The sequence below is a fragment of the Erpetoichthys calabaricus genome, chromosome 8 (assembly GCF_900747795.2).
Source record: "Erpetoichthys calabaricus chromosome 8, fErpCal1.3, whole genome shotgun sequence".
Lineage (NCBI taxonomy): Eukaryota > Metazoa > Chordata > Cladistia > Polypteriformes > Polypteridae > Erpetoichthys > Erpetoichthys calabaricus.
Window position 1 is genome coordinate 151825170 of NC_041401.2, and position 25672 is coordinate 151850841.

At 36.5% G+C, this 25672-nt stretch overlaps 1 protein-coding gene across 32 annotated transcripts in view; it reads left to right on the forward strand.

The window, feature by feature from the left end:
- The window catches only part of lrrfip1a (leucine rich repeat (in FLII) interacting protein 1a), a 274944-nt gene that overhangs the window by 132488 nt on the left and 116784 nt on the right, over positions 1 to 25672 (forward strand). For 20 of the 32 annotated variants that reach the window (XM_051930476.1, XM_051930489.1, XM_051930479.1 and 17 more), the window contains exons 2-5: positions 4217 to 4303; positions 18579 to 18596; positions 18899 to 18946; positions 20415 to 20459. In XM_051930476.1, coding sequence (XP_051786436.1) covers positions 4217 to 4303; positions 18579 to 18596; positions 18899 to 18946; positions 20415 to 20459 — 198 coding nt within the window. The remainder of the gene's footprint in view (positions 1 to 4216; positions 4304 to 18578; positions 18597 to 18898; positions 18947 to 20414; positions 20460 to 25672) is intronic. The other 12 variants (XM_051930484.1, XM_051930490.1, XM_051930493.1 and 9 more) reach the window with 1 other exon arrangement.

Sequence of the window (25672 nt, forward strand, 5' to 3'; positions counted from 1 at the left end):
TTTGGATGAAATTTCTATCATCCGTATTAGGTGCATTGATATATCAGAATTACTTTAGATTCAAATAAATTACCCAACAGCATGAGATATTGTCCTTCAGGATCAGATACTACAAATGAGATTGTTTTATGTATTAAGAGTCCCACACCTCTAATTTTTTTTATATAGTTGAGTGAAAAAGTTGGCCAATCCAATCTCTTTGTAATCGAAAGTGGTCCTTACTTGTGAGTCTCCTGTAAAATACTATCTTGGCATTTAGGCCTGTTAGATCATGATTGACACCTCTGACATTCCAGCTTAAAAATTCACTATTTGGTTTAAGAGATGGTGCTTCTGAATCTTTGAGGACATTTTGTAATCTTAAGTAAAAGAAGTGCATTATTGCATCAAATACCTTTAACCTTGATTTCATATTATTGCCAGGTATTATTGTTAAGGTGCCTATTATTTTATTGGTTCTTATAGTTGTTAGTGTAAAAAAGATGAAAAAGAATAATTCTCTCCCTCTCCCATTTTTCCTCCCCAAGTGAGGCCAGACCACAAAGTAAGAGTCCTCTGACATGCCAAGAGACAGGGCACATTCAAAACAAAACATAGCCCCGTTCATATTTTGATGGTGTTGGGTTCAGTCTTTTTGGTTCTTTTTCTGCATCTTGCAGAATAATCTGTGCCCATGCAGCCCTGAACTATATTAAACTGGTTCCGCAGTGAATAACAGAAGAATCCATTTGCGCTTAAGCTACTTCCCACAGTGGCTAGAAACAGCACAGTTGTGTTAATAATTGTGGATAGTTTTGTATATATTCCCTTGGCTTTCAGTCTGAGGAGCCTCTTCTCTTTTTTTATTGTGCTTTTTGATTCTTGATTTATTAATTTAACAGAGACGAATTAAAAGTGGTGGAAATTTTTATTTAATTATTAGAGAAGGGTATGTTCTACAGACAGATTACTGTCTAAGTAAAAGTAGAAGAATATTCCTTCATTGGTTTTATGAATCTGTTTATTCCATTACAGGGTCCATGTTAGCACTGGGTGCAAGTCAGAGACTAAATATGGAGTTGTAGTCCTTCCTGGCCATACTTCTACAGATATAGGGTCAGTTTAGAGACCCCGTTTATTTTAATGTGCTGCCTTTGGGGTTGTGGGAGGATTACAAAGTATCTTCAGGACACTCAGAGTGTGCAAAAGGACTTGAAGTTTGAGAACAGATCTTTGGACCTGTGAAGCAGCAGTGCAAATTCTGAGCAGTCATACTGTCCAAGAAAAAAAGTAGCATACATTTTTCACAAAAATAATTGTATGACAATATTACATTTTCTTTTACAGGATAGAGGCTTTGCTTTTTAGCAGCTAAATTTCAATAAGATTAAACTGGCTGTTGAAGTTCAACATTTAAAATCCTGAATTCTCCTATTTTGATAGAACATTCATACTATTTATTTTATAGTTTGAATAGAACGCGTGTTCACCTTGCAGGATGAACATAAAACATGACAGAATATTTGTTTGGTTTTGGGTTTTTTTTGCCTCATTCTTCTAAAGTTAATTTATATTAAATGTTCTGGATGTTTTACAACATTTTTGGCATTGTAACTGTGACTCTAAATGAAATACACAGTGTATCTTTTTAATAAACAAAATTCCTTTTTGTCATCCTTGATGCCATAAAAATGATTAACATGTTGTGGGAGTAGATACCATTGCTTCCATTAGAATCTGAACCTAATGTGGGCTAGAACTTGTTAGAATAGCAATGTTAAAATCAGTGTTGGAAATTGTTTATATATTCCCTATCTTTAATATATAGTTCTAATACTGATTGCAGACTGTCTTGTCTAAGTGCTAATATTTTCTTGGAAAGTTGCCTGCTATAGACATTCCTTAGTGTAAAATAGGTGCTGTTTTGTTCTTCTTGTGTCCTCTAGTAATGTATACTTCTCTGTTTTTTCCCACTTGATGTGGTTTCCCTAAGCCAGGAGTGACTAATGATCTTTTACTGCCATTATATCAGTCATTTCCAGTTTAATAGAACTGACCCTACACTATATGTTCATTAAATATCACACCATATCTTTAGGGATACAAAATATTTAAATTAAAGAGTTATATCCAGTGCAGTTTCCAAAGAAGTTCTACCATTTGTTTGCATGAGAGTTCCTTTACATATACAAACTATACATTGGTCTGCCTTTGCTTTTCATATCTTGTTGTTCAGCGTTTGATTGCATTTGATTCTGTCAAAGTTTGTTATTATTGTAAAAGCTCTGACAAGTTTAAGTCAAAAACTTGAGCATTTATAGGCTTTGGCAAGCATTCCATAGAAACTGAAACAGACACATTTTAAAAATGCATTTATTACTATAAACTATAATACTGAAATATGTTAATGGAGACTATAATATCTGCACTATACATGATCTGGCAGACTTTCTGCTTATTCTAGCTGGTAGTATGTTATCTTTTGAAGGAATTTCCAGATCTTAGAATTTTTGATCACAATTTGATTGCTTCTGTCAGGTCAATGTAAGCTTGATCAGAGCAAATACAATGTAAAAAAATGAAAGATGCACCTCTGTGGAAACAATACCCATTTCAAGATGTGCATGTTAAGTTATTTGGCAACTCTAAATTGTCCTGAGTATTAGTTGTGAATACAACTGTGGGTGTTATCGTGCAGTAAGTGGGCTCTATGATGTACTGACAACATGTGCAGGCCTGGTTCTTATCTTGCTAAAACATGATCTGCCCGACCATGATAGTTAACTTAATTAGGCACTTTCACGAAAGTTATTTAAAAGAAAATTAATCGTAACATATGTATAAGCATTAACCTTCGGACATGAACGCTTTGCTAAACATCCATCTAGCTAATGAAAATAGTGGTAAAGCTTTATTTCATGCTAAATAAAAAGAAAGAGATTAAATGGTTTGTCTTTTGAGTGCTAAAATGTTATGTTTCTAACCTTTTTCTTTTGGAGTGGAATTGATCTTTAGCTTTTTCACTTTTGGACACGCATGCTGATACAGTTTTATTAAAGGAAACCAGAATTGCTGGAAGAAACCCACACAAAAAAGGAGCGAACATACAAATATAAACAGAGGCTGTCATTTTACTATCTAAAATCTGTTTCTTGTCAAGTATGAGAGGCTTCTGTAACACTAGGCAGATCACTCAAACTTTTAAAGCATATGTAAAAATTCTTTGATGATAATATTATAAACAGCACATAACTGAACAGCCATATTTTCAGTATTATCTCAAAATATGCATAGTACTAAAACGACACACATTCTGAAAGCATATACAGCACGATATAAATAAAAATACTTGCCGTTTTGCTTCCAAAGTTTCCAATTTATAGCTAAAATCTGCTGCTGCAATTAAATTGGTTTGTGTTTTGACTGCTTCTAGACACTTCCATAAAGTTTGCTTTGTGTTTACATTATAGTTCTGGCTCAGGTTGCTGGGTAAATTTAAACATAGTTGATACAAGGCTGACATTTTAATGTCAGTTTTCTTTTTTAAAAGTTGTTGCAATTTAAGTTATTCCATATCTTTGTATTAAGTTTTAACTTTAAATTCAGAACAAGTATTGTCATACCTGCAGTTGTTTACAAAGAGTATTAAACAATGGTTACAGAAAATTATAAATAATATAATACATTAATTATAAATAATAGCACTAAATATGAATTTCTCCCTCCTCCACCAATATCACTCCTTGATTTGTATTTTCTGAATTAGGGTCACCTGTATATCACATGGACAAGTAATCTGCTTGTGCTGGTACTTTCTGTATACACTGTACTTGACTGTACATAGTTGACACAGCCAGCCTTTATCTATCTACCTGTCTGTCTGTCTGTCATTTTTATTTCAACCCTGTATCTCATTTTCTAAGTCACTGTTGCATACATTTTACTGTATTCTTCTAGTTGTATGTATTGTGCATCTGATACTAGGATGTTGATGTTTTCATACTTAATTTAACCTAGTTTTATACCATTTTTATGGGTTTCTATAAAAAATATTTTTGAATAGATTTTATGCTAATTAATAGGGTAGAAATGTTATTTACTTAATCTATTTTTTTTTAAATGTAATTATTTCTTTATTCTTATGAGTGAAATTAGGACGGTTATTCTGTTCTAAATTTTTGCCTTTCAGTTACTTTTTATCAGGTGACAATTAAACTACCTCTCTCTTGTTTCACAGGCAGAAGCCCGGTTAGCTGCCAAGCGGGCTGCACGGGCAGAAGCAAGAGAAATCAGAATGAAGGAACTGGAGCGACAACAAAAAGAGGTAAGGCAAACCCTTTGGGAATGATGCTAGTGAGGTACTGACTTTTCCCAGTTCAACAATCGCAACAGAGACTGGCTTGCGCCTCTGCTCAGAATGAGCATTTTATTTATAACTTGGCCACCACAGCAAAGCTATTGTGGATTAATCTTGTTACTTGATTGACATTTCACTATTATCATGCACTCTGCAGCTGCATCCTAAAGTAAACCAGGAATCAGTTGAAAGTGATATCTAAAGCAGAATGTGAATATTGGCTGGATTCTGTTTTAATCGAATTGATCTACATTTCTGAAAGTATTCATTTTAAAACAGATAGAATAAGATGTGGTTCTATAAAAATAGGCCATAAAAAAGCTTATTCATGTTTTTTTTTTGTCCTGTGTTTGCTGTTCAAGAAAAGTTGTCTTTAGGACATGAATTTCATTTTTGACGGTAGTGGGGTTGGGGTTCTACCCCACATTACAGGAAAGAGATCTTATAGACTTAAGGGAGATTTAAGTATGGGTTTGAAAGAAATATTCTCTCTAATACACTCACATATTTTTTTAAATGCTACCCTATGTAGTTTGTAGTGATGGCTGACAAAAAATGTTAATCTTATGTTTTCATGTAGAATCAGAGAAAAACGTTTTATGATTTACCAGGAGCTAATAGTGACCAATGCTGTAGAATGACAAACGATGTAAATACATCCATGGAAAAGGAAGTTGTTCATGTTGTATTATTCACATGTCAGTTATCCCATCACATGCTCAAAACATACACAATGCATGATTTTTTTCGGTAAAATGATCTTAAATATACTTCTGGAAAAATCGCTGTACATCATAAACAGAAAACTAAAACCTCATGGGAATGAACTTTTGAATTAAAGTCCTGCCTCTCCCCATCATTCAGTGGTCAATAGTCCTGTCTTCAGTTCAAAAAGTTGTTCCCATAAGTCTTTTGTTTTCTGTTTATGATCTGCACTTATTATTCCAGAAGTATATATTTAACATTGATTTAGCAGAAAAGCATGTGTTTTGAGCATAGGACATGTGGATTATACAACACAGTGTTATTATTTTTTTTCTTTCTTATTTATGTCCACCATTTGCTGTTATGCTACTTTGGTCACTGTCAGCTTATATTATATCTTAAAACTTCTTTCTATCAATTTTGCATGAAAACATGAGATTAAACATAATAATAAATATAGAGATTATTCAGAATGTTTTCATTTACAGCATCTCATTTGAAAATAGCTTTAAAACTGCTACTGAAACAGCAAGTCACTTTATTTAATTTATAATATATTTGCTATTATAAGATGGATGTTTGATTCTCTGCACTTAGTCTCTTTTGTTTCAGTATAAGAACCTGTAAACTGTGCAGTTCATTAATGGCTGACATTCTATAGAATGGATTAAAATTAATTTGTGTCCAGTAAATACAAATTATCATCAATATACTAATAATCCAGTTGTCCATCAATCGCTCAGAATATGGAACCAATGCAGGTAGCACTTTAAAGCAGAGAAGCTTTTATTTCTTGCACCTCTACATGATAATCACCTTTTTCTACCCTCTCATGCCTACACAGTTTTTAATGTTTGGAAAACATCTGGGATTAAAATACTTATATTTGAGAATTGTATAAAGAATAATGTCTTTGCATCTTATGAACAATTACACTTCAAGTTTAACTTTCCATCAACACAGTTTGTCCTCTACGTTCAAATCAGAAACTGTTAAAAGGAACCTGCACAACTTTCCTTACCTACCACCCATTTCTGTTCTAGAAAAAATATTGATCAGTCGACCAGCAGAGATTTGGTGGTGTGGTTAACAGCAGTGGACAAGTCAGGGCTACCAAGAAAATACAAGGTTTGGATGTATCAGCATGGCATTTTACTACAAATCGTCTGGCCCCTGCTAGTCTACGAGGTCCCACCGGAGAGGCAGGTATTTAGGCCTACCGCGGAGCCTTGCCACCATCTACTTGCATGGGCATAGCAACATACTTCAGCTCCCATTTAGCAGATTGTCAGAGGAGTTCAGGGTAACCCATATGGCTGTATAGAGATTCTACTGTTACCATAGTCTTTGCAACAGGCATTGAAGTCAGGACTGGGAGAAAATGACTGACCCACCAGGCATTCATCCAGCCTGAAGCATGGTTACGACACAAATCTCTAATGGGTGTACTGGCATCTGGACAAGCTGGGCTTGGTAGTATCCTAAAACCACACTATGATAAAGCACAACACAAGGACAGATGTCAACTTATCCAGGAAGAGGTGCGAGCAGAATTGGAATGCAAGAGCAGGGTGCATTGACCAGATGGGAGCAAGTGATAAGTCACAGGGTCACTTCGTTAGAGCTCTGGAGGGATGATCCATATTGGATTAAGTTCTTGATTCAGTCAGTATATGACGTCTTTCCTAGCCCATCAAACCTCCGCTGCTGCAGTCTGACATACTGTATACACAGGCATGCCCATTGTACCAGAAGAGGTCTGGAGAATGTTTTGAGCAGCTGTCTGAAGGCTTTGGGAGAAGGATGGTATCATTGGTGACATGATCAGGTACTGAGGGCAGTAGCAGATTCCATCTACTCAGGGATCAACAACAGCAAGGACCAAGGCAGGGGAGAAGTCACGGCCACAACATAACACCTCATGTGGGCTGCTCACATTAGCATGGGACTGGCAGATGAAGGTCGACCAAGGGAGATAGCTAAAATTTGCAAGCGACATTGCAGTAACCGCTTTAAAAACATTTTAAAGTCCCTTCCTTTCAAAGATCCCAGGGTACAGTGGGAAAAGGATCTTTCACTTAACATCTCAGAAAAGGAAGGCAACCATGCATATAATATACTCTAGCTCCATAAGGGTAAAGTATTCAGTCTTTCAACTTAAAATCTTTTATTGATCTCATTTATCTTGTTTAATACTGTCTAGAACATATTCAGGACAAGATTCAACCTGTGAATGTGGCAATTTAGCTCTAACCTCACTGGGCCACATTTCTTGGAAGTGCGTGCACCAAATTGACATAATTCTGGACAAACATCTTTGATTACCTATCAGACAGCCTTAGTGTCACTTCTAACGCATTAACAGCTTGTAATCTATACTAATTAATAAAAGGCAAAGCCCTCACTGACTGACTGACTGACTCACTCACTCACTCACTCACTCACTCACTCACTCACTCACTCACTCACTCACTCACTCACTCACTCACTCACTCATCACTAATTCTCCAACTTCCCGTGTAGGTGGAAGGCTGAAATTTGGCAGGCTCATTCCTTACAGCTTACTTACAAAAGTTAGTCAGGTTTCATTTCGAAATTCTATGTGTAATGGTCATAACTGGAACCTGTTTTTTGTCCATATACTCTAATGGAGGAGGCGGAGTCATGTATCGCGTCATCACGCCTCCTACGTAATCACGTGAACTAAAAACAAGGAAGAGATTTACAGCACGAGTCAAACGCGGGAACGAAGGTAAATGACGTTAATTTTTGAGTGTCTTTTAATACTGTGTAAGCATACATATTAACACATGTGCAATTAAACGTGTGCATTTACGGGGTGATTTCTTAGGCTTAAAAGCTCGCCTTTTATCAAACGCGGGAACAAAGGTAAATGACGTTGTTGAGTGTCTTTTAATACTGTGTAAGCATACATATTAACACGTGCAATTAAACGTGTGCATTTACGGGGTGATTTCTCAGGCTTAAAAGCTCGCCTTTTATCAAACGCGGGAACAAAGGTAAATGACGTTGTTGAGTGTCTTTTAATACTGTGTAAGCATACATATTAACACGTGCAATTAAACGTGTGCATTTACGGGGTGATTTCTCAGGCTTAAAAGCTCGCCTTTTATTAAAAAGTAAATGCAAACTGTTTTCATTCTGAAGGGCACAAACCACGTTAGATTTCAGACGTTAAACGCGCAAAAATGTCGGTACACCAGATAAATAAGCGCAACATATTATCAGTTGTATTGTATGCTTACAATACATATAGAAATGTGTTAATCGTTAACTAATATTATGGGATGGTGTTTTACGACTCGCGCCTTGATTTAAACGATTGCATTTCTTGGTGGGTTTGCGTAGCTTATTGTCAATATCTTTACACCTCTTTTTAAGACTTAATTTAAAAAGGTTTTCTTTTCTTCTTAATTAAAATTTAAAAGCAATATTTCACCGCTGCGAAGCCCCTCTAGCGCTGACGTCAGAGGTTCGATTACCATAAGCGAGTGCAGTGAGTGTGTACGCCTGATGAGCCAAGAATAAGGGGGAAAGACGTGTCGCGTACTCTTTGCATTATTTGACAGTAAACTATTTTCAACCATTCTATGATCTGCTTCTCACAACTGAAGGCACCGTGGCTGATGTTACCTCACTTGCTGGCCAACCATAAGCGTTACCTGGTAGGTAACCAGCCACTCACTTCACTCCCTTACGGGAATCGAACCTCGGACGTCAGCGCTACAGGCGAAGCCTCTAAAATTGTGCCACGGCGTGTGGTTCGTTTATTTGACAACATGTAGATCGGGGTAATTACATTCACGGCATTCGTAGTTTGATTCACAATCTGATTGTATGGGTGGTTACCTACCAGGTAACGCTTATAGTTGGCCAGCAAGTCAGCTCGAAGTGATCACTCGAGTGAACGCAGCTTCACAAAAAATCAGATCCTTAACAAACTGTTATTAGTATATTTTCCCTCAATTTAAAAAGGTTTTCTTTTCTTCTTAATAAAAATTTAAAAGCGGTACTTCGCCGGTGTGAAGCGCGTGGATTTGACCGACTGACACATACAGACATATTCATGAGTGCAGGTACTTCGGAAAGAAAGCACCGTGTAAACCTAAAGTTTAAATTAAGTTCATAGACCTACAAAAGGTTGCCATTGATTTGAGACAAGATTGCTTTTCTCCTGTACAACTATATGTTGCATTCTCAAGAGTGTGCTTGCACGGCTTCGGATATAGATATATATATAATAGTACTGCCTTACTTCTCTTTAAGAAAGGAAGATGTAATGATACTTGATTTAAACGATTCCATGTCTTGCTGGGTTTGCATAGCTTATTGTCAATATCTTTACACCTTTTTTTAAGACTTATTGACTGAAACGGGCTTTCACGAAAAAAGTTAGGGCTTTGCTACAGGATACACCCTCAACAAGTTAAGCAAGTAAAAATAAAAGTATATATTTCTGTTTTACTTAAACCTTTTAAGTTTGTATGTATAGCCCCATTTGGCTGTTTGTTTTTTTTTTCTTTCTTCAGTAATATTTAATCTCCTTAAAGAAAAATAACATATGCATTTTACTTTTTTTGTATCTCTTTAGTAATATTTTAGTGTAAAAGGATAACCAGTATTTAAACCTTTTATGTTACTTTATAAAGTTATTTTACACAATGTTGAAAAATTAATAAGAAAGCTACATATTTTGGCAGCTGCTGCTTTAATTTTCAATGAAATGAAAAAAGCTCTCCAGGAAAAAACCTCAATGAAGAAGAAACAGTTTGCACTATCTAAAAAGGAGAAACCCTCATTTATAAAGGTTTGCTGCAGATGACTTAACTGAAAATAAATTAATAGTTCCTATTTGTATAATAAATATTTATCTATTTTACTTATGCCTTTATTCCAGCAACTTGCAACATCTGAGGTACAATTTGTTACATTACTTTTGTTTTTTGCAGCACAGGCAGGTGAAGTGACTTCCTCAGGGTCACACAGTGGTGTCACTACCAGGATTTGAACTGACAAGCTCCGGGTTTACTGAAATATTACTGAAGAAAGAAAAAAAACGAAAACGGGCAAATAGGGCTATGCATACAAATGTCCATCCATCCATTCTCCAACCCGCTATATCCTAAATACAGGAGCCAATAAGTAGATATGTATATATACAGTATATATACCGTATATATATATATATATATATATATATATATATATATATGTATGTATGTGAATGTATGTATGTATGTGTATATGCATGTCTATATTTATATGTATGTGTGTATATATATATATATATATATATATATATATATATATATATATATATATATATATATATATATGTAGATATGTAGATATGTAAATTTGTGTATATATATATATATATATATATATATATATGTATATGTAGATATGTGAATATGTAGATATGTATATATATGTTTATGTATATATATGGTTACATAACCTCTTTAACACACTACGTCTCCGCTGCGAAGCGCGGGTATTTTGCTAGTTGCCTATAACACTATACTAGCACATAGACTTATTTTGCTCAACTGGAAGAATCTCAGCCCACCTGTTATAAGTCAGTGGGTAACTGATTGGAAAATATCAAATTCATGCTTAGAGGATCTGTTCAAAACTTTTTTTAAAAAATGGCATGATCTAATTAATAAAATTTTAAAATAAGTATTTATATCAAGGAAAAGGATATTTTCTCTTTGTTGTTTTTAAAGGTTTTGCTCTTGTTGCTGGTTCTCCCTTCTTTCTTTCAAGCCGGGGTTTAATTCTGGTTTGTCAAGTTAGACTTGATTGTATGTAATGTTATTTTGTTTGTTGTTAAAGTTAGTTTTGACTTTATGGAATGTTGTTTTCTTCAAATCAGTAAAATTAAAATAAATACAAAATCTAATTTGTGGAAGTGAAAAATTTTATAAAACAGAATTTCTAATTTGTGCCTGAATAGCATTTTCAAAAGGCACTTCACAAATCAAGTTTGTATTTTCAGTATAAGTTATACACAGTACTATAGAAGTTGTTAGACCTTTTACATCCCACAAAAAAATTGAAATGCACATTGAGGCAGAATGAAGCATTGCTTGTTTTCTATCAGTCAGCCTCATGTTGCCTTATTTTAGGCCCTACCTGCAGCCTTTTCAGGGTACAACATCTGCCTTCTCTCAATGGTATTTGCCAAAATTCTAATACTCTGATATATTGTGATGCTTTCTTTCTCCAAATACTCCCCAAACTCTTGCCAACACAATGTTTCTTTCAAAAAAGCATGGCAGATTCACTTTTATTTATATTTTGGGATATGATTTTCTTTCCTGGGGTTCTGGCTAGTTAAGCTATTTTTTTCTGTAGGTAAATGAGTTTTATCCCACATGAGAATAACATAGGCTAATTCTTCAAATTAATGAATTTCTAAATATTTCATGGTTCATGAAACTTGTCCTAAAAATGTTTTATCACAGTAGTTTCAGAATATGTAGACCTACTTACTGCTTAATATAATTTGGTTTGACATTGTCAAATTTGAATGCTTTCTCCCTTTTGCCCTATTTTAACCTTTCTGAACAGGTCAATACCCTTGACTAAAATTATGATTGTGTTACCTGTTTTGAGACATGTATAATATATTATACTTCATGTATAGTAATTTAAATTTCAGTATTAAATCTGCAATGTTTAGTACAAAATGATGCTACCCCAATGTTACCCATGTAATGTTGAAGGAATCTATCAATTCAGTGAAATGTGAAGTTGAACAAAATAATGAATTACTTCAGTTAGCATTTAACATTTTTATTTTTACTTTTAGCCTCTAAAATCTTTTTTATCAGCTTATTAGTCTCTCACCTAGTTATGTGTCTAACTGGTAGCAGATGCATCACAGTCCTGTTTCATAGATGTTGTATTTGGTTGAAAGCCCAGAAATGTAGAGAACTGCAGTGTGTATTTCCTCTGCTGTTTGCATACCTGGCTCAGTTTTATCTGAGCAATAACTTGCTTGTTTTTCAAAGTGTGGCGGTATTATTGTGAAAGTTCCTATGTTCACTATGTTGGTTCACTTATGTATAGTTAGTATATAGTATATACTAAGTATATCAGCTTTATAGTGCTCCTTTATAGGGTGGACAGCTGCCTTAAGCAAGCTGAGGATTATGTGTAGCTAATTTGTAGTGGCACATTTGTATGAATTATCCATATGTGTACAGCTGTAGGAAAATTAAATTTTAGTATAACTTCTTTATAGAACCCTATGAGTATGGCTTACCCACACGTAGACAGCTGCCTTGAGCAAATAATCTTATTAGCTTGGCATATGTGAATTTCCCATTGGGATTAATAAAGTATCTATCTATCTATCTATCTATCTATCTATGCAGACCAAATGGTTGTCTTCAGACATTAGCATTACTCAACACCTGTGCCAGTTACCAAAGCAGGTGCCTGTTCACCATGGTGTTTCTTTTCAAAGGCTTCTCTTGTAGCTTCTTAACCCCTAGGGTAATATAGTAGCCACCCACAGTAATTAGGCTTATCACTTTGCCTTGGCCCAACCAAACAATATTAAATTTGCTATTACAATAAAGCAAAATTAATAAAACACAGTGAAATCAATAGTAGTATAAAGTAAGAAATGTATTTGAAAAGGCCTTATTGAAAAATACTTATGTAAGGATACAGATAATGATGAGAATGAGTTCCTTCAAGCCTGGATGTATATATAGCTGCTTAAAAATCTTCTTCAGTCTACAGAGGCCTTTTATATTGCTAGTTTCAATGAGAATGCAGATGTATTGTCTCAATGATGATGAAAATCTTGTCTTCTTGTATTATGGTTTTTGCATGCAGCATGCATCCCAAAAATAACTATATGGAGAGAGAGACCTTCAACAATGATTACACCAATAATCAATAATCTTAAAACCACTGTCAAGTTTCCATTACTGATGATGTGTCCAAGTCTGTGCATCAAAGGATGTATGATTAACTGAAAGGTACTGGTACTACCAGTGACAAACAGGAATAGACTGGCTGACAGTTGCGAACAGGGTAGTGGCAGCCTGACTGACGACTTTCAAGAGGAAGAAGCCAATCATGCTAAGGAAACCTTCTAGAAAAGATACCCCCTGGGTGCCCAACAAAAGAGGAGAGTGAGCACCCCAACTGACCTAAGGCTAATGATACAGAACAATGGAATGACAGCAAGTATACAGTGCATATGCGGTAAGGCCTGTGTTAAGATCAGAGACTTGAGGATACACCAGGCCAGGATATGATGCCCAATAGTGGAAGTGGTGACACAGTGAGCATGAGTCATTTCTGGTGAGGCACAGGAGGAGTCAGATCCGGAGAGAAACCACATCCTCTGTGTATCACCTAAACCTTTTGCCAGTATGTTACTGGCAACTTCATCCAGCAGCAGTGCATAGAGCCATCAAGAGTCATCAACTATTTGCAATGCACAGAGCCATCAAGTACTATCCACGCCAGATGGCTGTGTCATACCAGCCAACCTCTTGCCAGAAGGGACTATTAAGGGGGGGATGTAGACCAAGGACTGAAGACTATGGCTACCATCATAGTGAGCATTGGAAAAGAAAGATTTGGCACCGAGCCTGCCAAACCAACACCAGCTACCTTTTCTCTGAACCTCCAAGCATTTAGGATCCATTGTCTCAGGGAGGAGCTAAAGTCACTCAAAGGTGGCAGGAGAGGTAGAGAAGACCATCTTAGCAGAGCTTTGAGTAATCATTAGGGTTGTGGAGCTTCTAACCCTGCAGAGAGTGGGGAATCACAGAAAGAGGCGTAAAGATAGGGTTAACCAAGCAGCTCCTTGGGCAGAAGAAGTCGGGTATGTTGACCTGCTTGAGAACTGTGATCAACGAGTATCTTAAGCATATTTACAGCGACAACAGGAGGGACCAACCATTGGGCCTGTGTGTGGCACTTGTAGCTCTACCACTACAAGCAGAATTTAACCTGAAGGAGCCAAGTCTGAGTGAAGTGGAGGAAGTGGTTAGGGGGGCAAGATCTAGCTCAGTACCTGGCCCAAGTGATGTGCCTGCTGATCTGGAGGTATGGCTAACAACTAATGACAAGTCAGGGCTCCCTGGAAAGTTCAAAGCCTGGGTTTACCAGCATGGAATTCTCTCAAAGATCCTTTGGCCTCTGCTTATTTTTGAAGTCCCCATGACTGTTGTGGAAGGTTTTAAGCATAAGGTAAGCCGCTACCTATGCAGATGGCTGGGTGTGCCATATAGCTTGAGCAGTATAGGGCTGTAAGGGGGAACAGCAATAAGCTTAGGCTCCCATTCAGCTCTATCAGGGAGGAATTCATTGTTGCATGGGCACATGAACACCTGCAATACTCTAGATCTAAGGATGCTAAAGTATCAGTAAAAAAAAAAAAAAAGTATCAGTAAAGTAGCAGGCATCGTTGCAAGGAAAGAGAGGAAGTGGAAAGCAGCTGAGGCAGTTCAACTGGGAGAAGCTCAGCTGAAGCACAAGGCTCTTATTGGGAGTGTGGCACAGGGAAAGGCATAGCTTGAAAGCTCACCACTAACCCAATATAACACTGCTGGCGAGAAGGAAAGGTGGAGGCAAGTGTAGGAAGAGTTGCGCACTTCCGTGAAAGAAGAAAGAACAAATGGAGCCGTGGTAATGCTGGAACAGGGTGCATGGACGAGTTGGGAACAATTAATGTAGCGGAAGGTCACCTGGCAGGACATCTGGAAATGAGACTCACAGTGGATTAAGTTGTAAGGGGTTGTATGATGTCCACCCTAGCCCATCAAATCTGTTTCCATGGGGCAAGGTAGAAACTCTGGCATACCCTATGTCTTAAAATAGGAATACTCAAGCACATCCTGAGCAATTGCTCTAGGGCACTATGTGAGAGGCATTGCTGCTGGAGGCATGACCCAAGTCCTCAAGACCATCTCCAAGGTGATCAGCAAGAATAGGAATGTCAGTGCTACAGCCAGGATGATTTCATTCATCAAGGAGAGTTCAGCCCGTGGAAAGAACCAAGACTTTGTTGGCTTACTCTATACAGCTTGAGAGTGGGTGATGACAATCGACGTAGAGAGGCAGCTCAAAATCCCAGTACATATCGCCACGTCCACTCTGAGACCTGGCATCATCCTAGTTTCTGAGATTACAAAACGACTAATCAAACTGAAGCTAACTGTGCCTTGGGAGGAGAGGATGGTCAAAGCACAGGAGAGTAAGAGGGGAAAAAAAGCAGGAACTGCTGGAGGCCTGCTATAGAAAAGGGTGGAGGACCGAGTGCATACCAGTGGGGAAACAGCCATCAACAGCAGCATGGAGGCTACAGAGAGGGCATCAAGATGGATCTGGCTGAAAAGGGGTGATGTATGGGGACTGCAAAATGCAACTTGGACAAAGGACGAGACATGATCAACCAGAGTTGGGTTGCCTTCCATAGGGTGTCTGTTGTAAGACCTAAAACACCTTATAACACCAGGAAACAACACTGATGTTGTTTCCCAAGTCTGTGCATCAGAGGGTGTATAATTAAGTATTTTTCCCAAAGCTAATGCCCATGCTAATCTTAATTACTCCAGGCTAATAAATAACGTTATTTATTTTGCACATTCCAAAAAATAACAAGTATAGTATTACGTATTATGTTTTTAGAATTAAAAAGTTCAGTATGGTTTTTTTGAAAAGCAGTAGTCCAGCTAGGTTTTCTTGCAGTCCATCTGAGAATTCAAAGTTCAGAATCGGATTTGGATTATTTGCACATCCATTCTTCAGTGTAGCCATCACCATATACCAACAAACTGGAAATACTAAGTTACTGCCTAGTGAGCCTTTGTCCAAACACATATCTCTCCTTGGGTCAGGTCCAGCAGAACTCAGAATAATTTGTTTGTTACACCTTGTAAAGGTATAGCTTTCTCTGAACCTGTTCCTCTCTCTTGAGCACTGTGTGCTGCCACCTAAAAGACTGGCTATTAATAACTGTCCTCCTCTGTTACATCTTTTGATGATCCCACTTGCTGCCTAGTGTCCTGGTTGAAAATTACATTTCCAGGTAGAATGCAACTCTTTCTTTCTCTCTCTCTCTACTCTTCAGTAGTGCTAGTGCCTGTTGCCCTTCCAGGACACCAGCTACTTTTTCGAGGCTTATTATTACAGCATCACACGAAGGAAAATTATTATTGGATAAGAAGTAAAAATGAAGGTCATGATTTTGTTTTCTCCTTTCAAACAGATATGGATATTTAAGATTTTTTATCATTGGATTTTTAATAAATTATTTTCTTTGCTTGCTTTGGAATACTGAATGTGTTGAAGATCCATAGATTAGTCTGTGAAATATTAATTTTAAATCTGTTTGTTTAATTTATATAGGATGACATTTAAATATTTTGTTTTTCTTGTTTGCTGATATTTTGTGATTTTGTGCAAGTATTTAAATATTTGTACTTAATTTATTCCCCCAATCTTTATGTATAAAAGTGGCAGGGAAAAACTTGCAGTGTAACGCTTTTTAACAGTATATATTTTGAGATTTTTGAGACTCTGACAATCCCCCAACTGTACTGTGTGGCAAAACTCCATTAACACAGGCTGGGATTGGTTGTTCGCCGCCGGTGCAACTGCAAGTTCGCAGGCTGTAACACGTCTGTCACCTGAAGACTGATGTGGGGAACATATAAAACTGGCCACTGACCTGGCTTTGTGCTCACTTTCTATCTTCTCTCTGACAAAGGCTATCTGCTCTTTTAATCTGAGGAAAGGAGCTAATGCAAGATGAAGTTGGTGTCACTGCTTGCTTGCTGTGCATTTTGAGTCCTGAAGTGACAGCTCCAATTTGAAAATGCTTTTGATTGTTCCTGTCTTGACAACAATAAAGCTGACTTTTTTAGAAACCTGAACTCACCTCCTTCCCTTTTGTGCAAGACTGTAACCCACCCATCACAATTTGAAAATAGAAATACACTTTGTAATATTGTTGTATTAAAGCAAACAAATTTTACAATTGTTTTTTTCTTGCCAACTTTTTTGTACTATTTAGTTGTACCAGAATGTAAAAAGGAATCATTTATTTTGTAATGAATAGTGATGTCTCAGTGAATAGAAGTGTAATCATTTCATGCATGTTTTACTGAAAAATAATTAATAAATGAAAATTTCTGTTTATATTTTGTTCACTAATGGCTTTGAGTAGTCCTAAATTATTTAGTGTCCAGTATGCAAAACAAAAGCACTTGTAATGCCTCCCTGCCTCTCTTCCCTTAATTTATGGTATGGTTTGACTAGCAATAATATTAACTTCAATAGTTGAGAATAGGAGCCTTTTTTTAAAGTATACCCCTTAACTGCTTCTGGGGCTACAGCTAATTGGCAGACCAATGGTCGTGGGTCATCCCTGACCCTTTAGGAAACATAGCGCCATCTGCTTAACACTAGAATTACCAGAGTTTACGAAAAAACTCGTATATCCGGCCCACCTTAAATTGCTTCTTAAATCCGTTCACACCTCTCCGCCAGCATCCTTTGTCCTCTAAATGTGCTGATAAAAGACAAGCTGCCAGCAGCCGGCTATTCCATCCCCCCACCGACTTAGAACGTGAGCGAACTTTTCCCAGCTCACGCCTTGATTGTTTACCTGGGAGTGAAGTGGAGTTTTACAGTGGAAATGATAGATCGTTATTTGGAAGACACGCATGAAATGCGTGTTCCGTTTCTAAAATAATTTGTGTAAACACATTGTTAAAACAGAAACTTTTTCATATTTTAGTAATAAATGTTACAAAATGTAGTAGGCATAAACTATAGAATATGTAAAGCCCGAGTTCCAAAGATCAAATAAACACTTTCACAAAAGCTTCAAGAATGATTCAACAGCTTCTGTGGCGTAGCGCGCTAAGATTTGCCTCTTAATGCAGAGCAGCTTTTCCTTGCCTCACAGACCTGAGTTCGATTCCCCGCTGGGGATTAAGTGTTGCTTTTTTTTCTTTTCTTTTAAACCTCAAACGGACATAAAATTTATACATTGGTATGCACTGTCAGTTACTGAGATCGTTATATTTTCATGTGGGATGCTCCTTTTAAAATATTTTTTAACAATTGAGACTGCAATTAACAGGAACAACTGTCCTTTAACTTATTTTTAAGATCCAAAACACACAGACAGACAGAGCACTGCGTAATAGAGAGACAGACAGGCAGAGAAGTCACTAGATATATAAATAAACAGGGAAGCCACGTGTACTGAAAGAAAAAAAGAACAACATGTGCGTTGTCCCTGACTCTCTAAGTAAGATCGGGGGAGGGGTGATGTTAGAGCGCCTGAGCTAATTCAGTGCAGCAGGGACATATGTATGTACGTATTGTATGTATATGTGTCATGAATAATTAAATTTAGAAGAAGTGCTTGTTGTTTTTCTTTTCTCTGTGTATATAAATACTAAATTTCCTGCAGTGTTTCTAACCAATGCATTTTTTTCTTCTGTCTTCTCTTTGCTGCCTTTAGATCTATCAGGTTCAGAAGGTAGGCTTTTCCTCATTTCTTTTATCTTTTTTGCTTTAAACATTCTGTGTTCTATTATTTATGCCCATCTTAAAGCTTGCCAGAAAATAGCCAGAAGCTATATTTCTTAACTCTGTGATTAAATTCACTGCATGAAATAACAGTTGGATCACAGTGAATTTGTATGTTTGCTATTATGTTTTCACTTAATCTTTAAGAGAGACTGCACATGATGAACTTTACCCTTCTGTTAGATATGTTTGACATATGTCAGATAACTTCACCTATTTCTCTCTTTTTCTTTCATGGTCTCTACCTTTTAGAAATATTATGGCTTGGACAACAAATGGGGAGATATTGAGCAGTGGATGGTACTGTATATACACTTGTTGGTTCTTGCTCCTGTGTGCAGTGTGTAGTTTATTGTCTTGGCAAAGTCTGTGCCAGTATTGAGATGTTTGGAAAAATAATTTACATTTTCATTTTCCTGTATAACTCACATTTCAATGTATTAAATAATTATAAAGTATACTTAAGGAACATCTTTCTTATTAACAGCCTATTAAATTACTGTTATGTTTAGTATATTTGTATTCTATTTTGTCTGTAATACCAGACAAAAAAAGTGAATACTAGATCAATCCAATGTTGGGTCTTTTGTTTTTTCAAACACTTAGCAGATTCAGTCATCATGCTGTGTAATATACCGTATTTTTTGCACCATAAGACGCACCTGACCATTAGACGCACCTAGGTTTAGAGGATGAAAACAAGAAAAAAAATATTCTGAACCAAATGGTGCACTAATATGTTTAATAAAATATAGCAGAATAATATTTCAACCATGTAAATTCAACAGCGGTATTAAGAAACATCATCACTGTCATTAACAAATAAGGAGAGACTTTAAGTTTCAAGCACTCTTCTAGTTTTATGGAAACCCCAAGAACTCCTCATCGCTAGTGTCAGAATTTATTAAGCTCAGTTGCTCACAATCACTTTGCAGCATCACGTACCTATCATCATGCGACATAACCTGTCCAAAGCCACCAGGGGACAAAGCACGTTTGGACCAATGCTCCCTGAACTTATATTGCCAGTCTAGTCCCATCTATATTTGTAATGCCACAAAGCCCTTCATCTCATGTTTTGTTGTGGGTTTCCAGTTTGAAAAATGAGAATGCTGTGCAAGCACAGCCCTCGATTCAAAAAATTGCTCTGCATACCTGTTTGTCTCTTTTGACAGTAGCTGAAAGGCAGCTTCAGGAAAGAACAGCCTGAAGTAGTCCAGCGGCTGGTAATCTGTGGAGTCCAGAGTCCGACTCAGTGATAATGCGCAAAACAATCTCTGCTTTTTTTTTTTCTGCACTCGCTTCGCTCCCTCATGAGATGTAGATGCCATCTTGCTTTTGTTTACATTTCGCAACTCACGCACACGCAAGGATTAGATGCCGAGTCAATGAGTCTAACATTCCTCCAAGCACAGAGGGAATGCCTGTAACGTAACAGTGAGTTTTGTCGCCCTCTACCCCTGGATGTCTACTTTTGTCAGGTAATACACATCATGGTCTGTGACGCAATATTCGCTCCATAAGACGCACAGACATTTCCAACCTTCTTTTGGGGAAAAAAAAGTGCGTCTTATGGTGCGAAAAATACGGTACTAGGCTGAGTTGTCCAACTCTTTAGTTATTTTAGTTTGACAATATTTATTCAAAGTTTTTTAGTTATTAGTTTCAGAATAGAAAGAAGTATAAGTCATTAATTCATTTAGTCTTTCTAGATCACTCAACTATTGTGCTTTCCTTTCTCTCTACCTTTCTTTCTTTATAAACTTAGGAGGACAGTGAAAAGTACTCCCGCCGTGCAAGAAGAAACACCTCGGTTTGTAGCTGAAGCTATTTTGTGTGAAGAGTGTGTTACCTTTTCTTTATCTCTGTTTACTAAAGCCTTATACAGTATCATATTTTGGCTGTAAGAATTTTTGAATGCACCTTGGTCCAGACCTTCAGTTTCCAATAGATATTTCTATTAGTTTAGAGACATTCTATCAAATGTTGCATTAGTGCAAACTCATTTCTTGCTGACATCAAACAGTTAATTACTATTTTGTATAGTTGTGATGTCTTTCTGAAGATTGTTGAGTACTGAAGTAGAATATTTGAAACTATAGCAACAGCCCAGAGACACAGAAAATATGACATGCTGTTAATTGTTTTTGTTTTTACACCATTATTGAATAAAAACAGCAATTCCTGCCAACTCCCAAGTGATGATAATACTAATGATATGTAGCCGTTGTGATTGTTTTTTTCTTAATATAGCAGCATTTGTAGAATGCAGCTCCATTTCTGATGTGCTTTCTTTAAGTGAAATGACTAAACCACACACTTTAGCGTTAAATAACATCTAAGGAATCAAAAAACACCATGCAATTAAACGCTTAACACCACACAGTATACCTCATACTTATAATATTTATGTACACAAACACACATGCATATACTGTATATACCTGATGAATATTTTTGTAAATTGATACTGCTATTGTACTTAAGTAGTTATGTAAATGACATTAGGTAAGACTTGGTTTTAGTTAACTCATGCTTATACAGATTTGATAAAGCATATGCTCTTTTGTTCAACTATATCGTTTTTATTCTTAGCTACAGTGGATGTTAGAAGACTACACACTCTTACTGAAATTTCATCATTTGTTGATGTAAAGGCTGACAACATGAAAAATCATTTTAGACTATTTTCAATTGTAAAAAGATCTTATAACCAACAACATTTAAGCAAAAGACAATTGTGTAATTTTTGTGAAGTAAAAAAATCAAATTTCACCGCCTTGGTTGCCTTAATGTTCATACCTTTTTTTAATCATGCCCAGATTTAAACATTCCTATTCCATATTGTTTTCAAAAGTACTTTTGACTATGTCTGACATCAGTTAGTTATTGTGATTGTGGAAATAATAGATTGCTATTTGGAACACACGCATTTCATGTGTGTTCCGTTTCTATAGTAATCTGTGAAAAGGTTCAAGGAAGAGACAACAGCTTCAGTGGCATAACGGTAAGATTTGCTGACTTGTAATCAAGAGTCCCTGGTTCGATCCCAACTGCCTCCTCTATTTGCTGTTTTCAGTAGCGAGCTGCTCTTTTTGTTAATATTATACAGTACACACATACATTTGGTTTGCGTCTGTAACACACGGTGTGCATTTATAGGACTTGTAAGAGTTAACGTTTTTTTTTTTACTTTTATTCTCTCTAAATCACGATCAGGATACATACTACCACCCCACCCCCACCCAGGGATCTGACGCTGTTATTTTTTACTTAAAACAGAATAACTGGAGATGTGAGTGGTGTTTTGAGACAATGGAACTGGACATTCTCTCATCTGGAGGGATTAAAGCTGACCCACAAACGCTGGCGAATCTGCCTTCTTCGTATCTCACCGCCACTTGATTTTTTTATTCAGTTTTATTGAGTGTTCCTGCTCATGCTGAATTAGTGTGCACCTTATGGTGTATGATGTCAAAAAAAAAAAAAAAAAACACAAACGTAGGTATATATGATATTTGGAATTATTCATTTTATGACCTGTATAGTACATTTCGGAAAACTATGTGGCACGGATGCAACATTATTCATATTATTCATATTCATTCGCATAACATCTTGCGGTTTGTAATCAGTGACTGCATGTTTATTTTCCCCGATCTTGCCAGTCCCCACATGTTGCTGTATGCTGTTTCTTTTGTACTCCAGGACATGCAGAGGATAGGATAGATAGGTAGATACTTTATTAATCCCAATGGGAAATAGTACAGAGCAGTAAGTTCAGCGCTATATGCAATCATCAGATTCAAATGTTAACTGTTCACACACTCACAAGGATCGTCTAACCTACATTTACAACGTGTGTACATTAGATACTTTATTAATCCCAATGGGAAATAGTACAGAGCAGTAACTTCAGCGCTATATGCAATCATCAGATTCAAATGTTAACTGTTCACACACTCACAAGGATCGTCTAACCTACATTTACAACGTGTGTACCTGTTACAATGTACACGCTTCTCTCTATGCTGTGGTTTCTATTACACACCTGAAAGAAAGTGACAATATATGTGAAAACATCATCACACTAATGCAATATTATTTGAAAACGAACAGCGTCAGATCAGGTGTGGATTCATGCTGGTGCTATAACTGAAAGAAAAAACAGATCAACATGTGTGTTGATCCTGCAGCACTGAATAAGCTCATATGCTCTAACATCCCCCCATAATCAATCTGAATCTAAGTAACAGCGCAAGTACAGACGCAAACCAGATGTGATCAAGAGTCCCTGGTTAGACCCCCCACTCACTCCTATATTTGCCGTTTTCAGTAGTAAGCTGCTCTTTTTGTTAATATTATACAGTAAACACATACACTTGGTTTGCGTCTGTACTTGCGCTGTTACTTAGAGTCAGATCAGGAGGGCGGGGAATGTTAGAGCGTGTGAGCTTATTCAGTGCAGCAGGATCAACGCACATGTTGATCTTTTTTTTCTTTCAGTACATGTGCCTTCCCTGTTTATTTATATATCTAGTGACTTTTCTGCCTGTCTGTCTCTCTATTACGCAGTGCTCTGTCTGTCTGTGTGTTATGGATTTTAAAAATAACACTTATAAGGACACTTGTTCATGTTAATTGCAGTCTCAATTGTTAAAAAATATTTTAAAAGGAGCATTCCACATGAAAATATAATGATCTCATTAACTGACAGTGCATACCAATGTATACATTTTATGACCGTTTGAGGTTAAAAAGAAAAAAAAAAACTTTCTCCTCAACGGGGAATCGAACTCAGGTCTCCGAGGGACAGTAAGCCTGCTGCGCTCTGAGACAGCAAATCTTATTCTATAGTTTATGCTTACATTTTGTAACATTCATTACTAAAATATGAAGAAGTTTCTGTTATAACAGTGTGCTTACACAGATTACTGTAGAAACAGAACATACATGAAATGTGTGTGTTCCAAATAATGATCTATTATTTCCACTCTAAAACTCCACTTCACTCCCAGATAATCAATCAAGGCATGAGCTGGGAGATGCTTGTGCACGTTCAGTGGGGGGATGGAATAGTCGGCTGCTTGCAGCTTGTTTTTATCGGTACATTTAGAGGACAAAGGAAGCTGGCAGAGAGATGCGAATGGTTTTAAGGTGGGCCGGATCTACGAGTTTTTTTGTAGACTCTGGTAATTCTAGTGTTAAACATGGCACTAATTAAACATCTATGGATCACATAGTGTAAAGGTACAGATCAGGAGAGGGACAGAAATGAATTTCAAAGGTATTGAATATATAATAGAATTCTGTGTAAAAGCATCATTAAGATGTGGATACTGGAGGTTGTAAGCCTCAAGATTCCCAGACAAGCAGAAAACTCTGTTGAAGCAACTTTGTGGAAGTAATCATGAGTCTGTGTGTCATAACTATTTTGCATATTCTCCACTGGAAGCAATTTCTCACAAAAAAAAAAATCCAATCACAGAGATATTTTGCAAGAAGGTGCCTCCAGTCTGCTAAAAAATATATCTGAAAATGTCTTATGGTCTAGCAAGTTCACAGTAGAATTTTTTTTACTTTTATTCTGTAAGATATTTTTGGAACAGACCAACATAGCTCAACTCCCAAGAAACACCACACCCCCTGTAAAACATGGTGGTGGTAGCTTCATGTCATAGAGCTTCTTCTCAATGTACAGGAGATTATGTGGTTGCTTGACTAAGCTTGAACAATTCTGTAAAAACTGTCAAGATAAAATTGCAAAATTCAGGTGTGCTATGTAGTGAAAATCTGTGCAAACTTATTACTCTAGTCAAAGCAGCTTGAAATGTTAGTTAAATGGTGTGCAACCAAGGTATTAGATTTTTTTTGTTAATTTTAATAAATTATGCTTTTCACATAATGTTATTTACAAGAGCTTACTAAAAATAAAGATAGGTCATACTTGTCTTGATTTCAGACCTTGAACACATTCTCTATGTTTTAAATAAAAAGTAATTTTATTTTGCATAGGTTTATGGATTACATATTATTATCCCTTAATTATTCAAGGGGCAAACATAAGGCTTGAATAACCAGTAAACAACAATTGCTATCAAATCCACATAGGTTTTTGTGGACTTAATTAACTGAAGGCAGTAATAACATTGCCTTGTCAAATTGCCATCAACAAAAGATCTAAAGACTGGAAGCTAAACAATGGCTTATTTTAGATTCTAAGTTTAAAAATATATATTTCAATTATGTAATTCTTCAAACAAATTCAAATTTTCTTCATGTAATTCAGTAATGAAAGAATGAAAAAATGTTGCACCTAAATTAAGGAGTAATTCTTACCATACCCCTAAAAAAACTGCAAGCACATTATTAAAGCTAATTTATTGTGCTGTGTTAACACATGCAAAACCTAAAAGGGCTTTTGGCTAATCATTTCATCAAAACTAACAATGTGAACTCGTCTTTACTCCATGAGTCATTTATTTTGCTAATGACTTGTGTAGAAATTTGAATGTGTTGTGGAGTATAAGAGTTGGGACAAGGCTAGCTGACACTTGATTCCTATACAATATTATTATTCCCCAACTTTTTTCTCTTGAGCTTTTTGCTAGTGGCAGATTAAAATTCTTTGAAGTCACCACCATCCTGTTGAGTACTACTAGTCATTGTCATTCCGTTTAAACAGATAGGTTTTGAGATTAGGGCTAAGAGGGCTACACATATTCATTTCAAAGTTAAGCTTAAATATTCAGAGTGTAACACCCACACCTTTAAGTGTAAGAGCTGAACAAGAGCATAGGGCTCTTCCACAACCTGCTTGTTCTTTAAGGAAGTTTAGTGCAGTAGAGCTTATCTGTCAACACTGGGGAGATAAGGTTTAAACAAGAAAAGTCATAAAACCATATTTTTAATTTCTTTCAGCCAGTATGGATTTTATTAGTCCAACTGGTGAGTGACAAGGACTTTTTAGAACAAAAACACAGGCAACAATAATAAGAGGAGGTATTTTTAGAAACCCACATACAA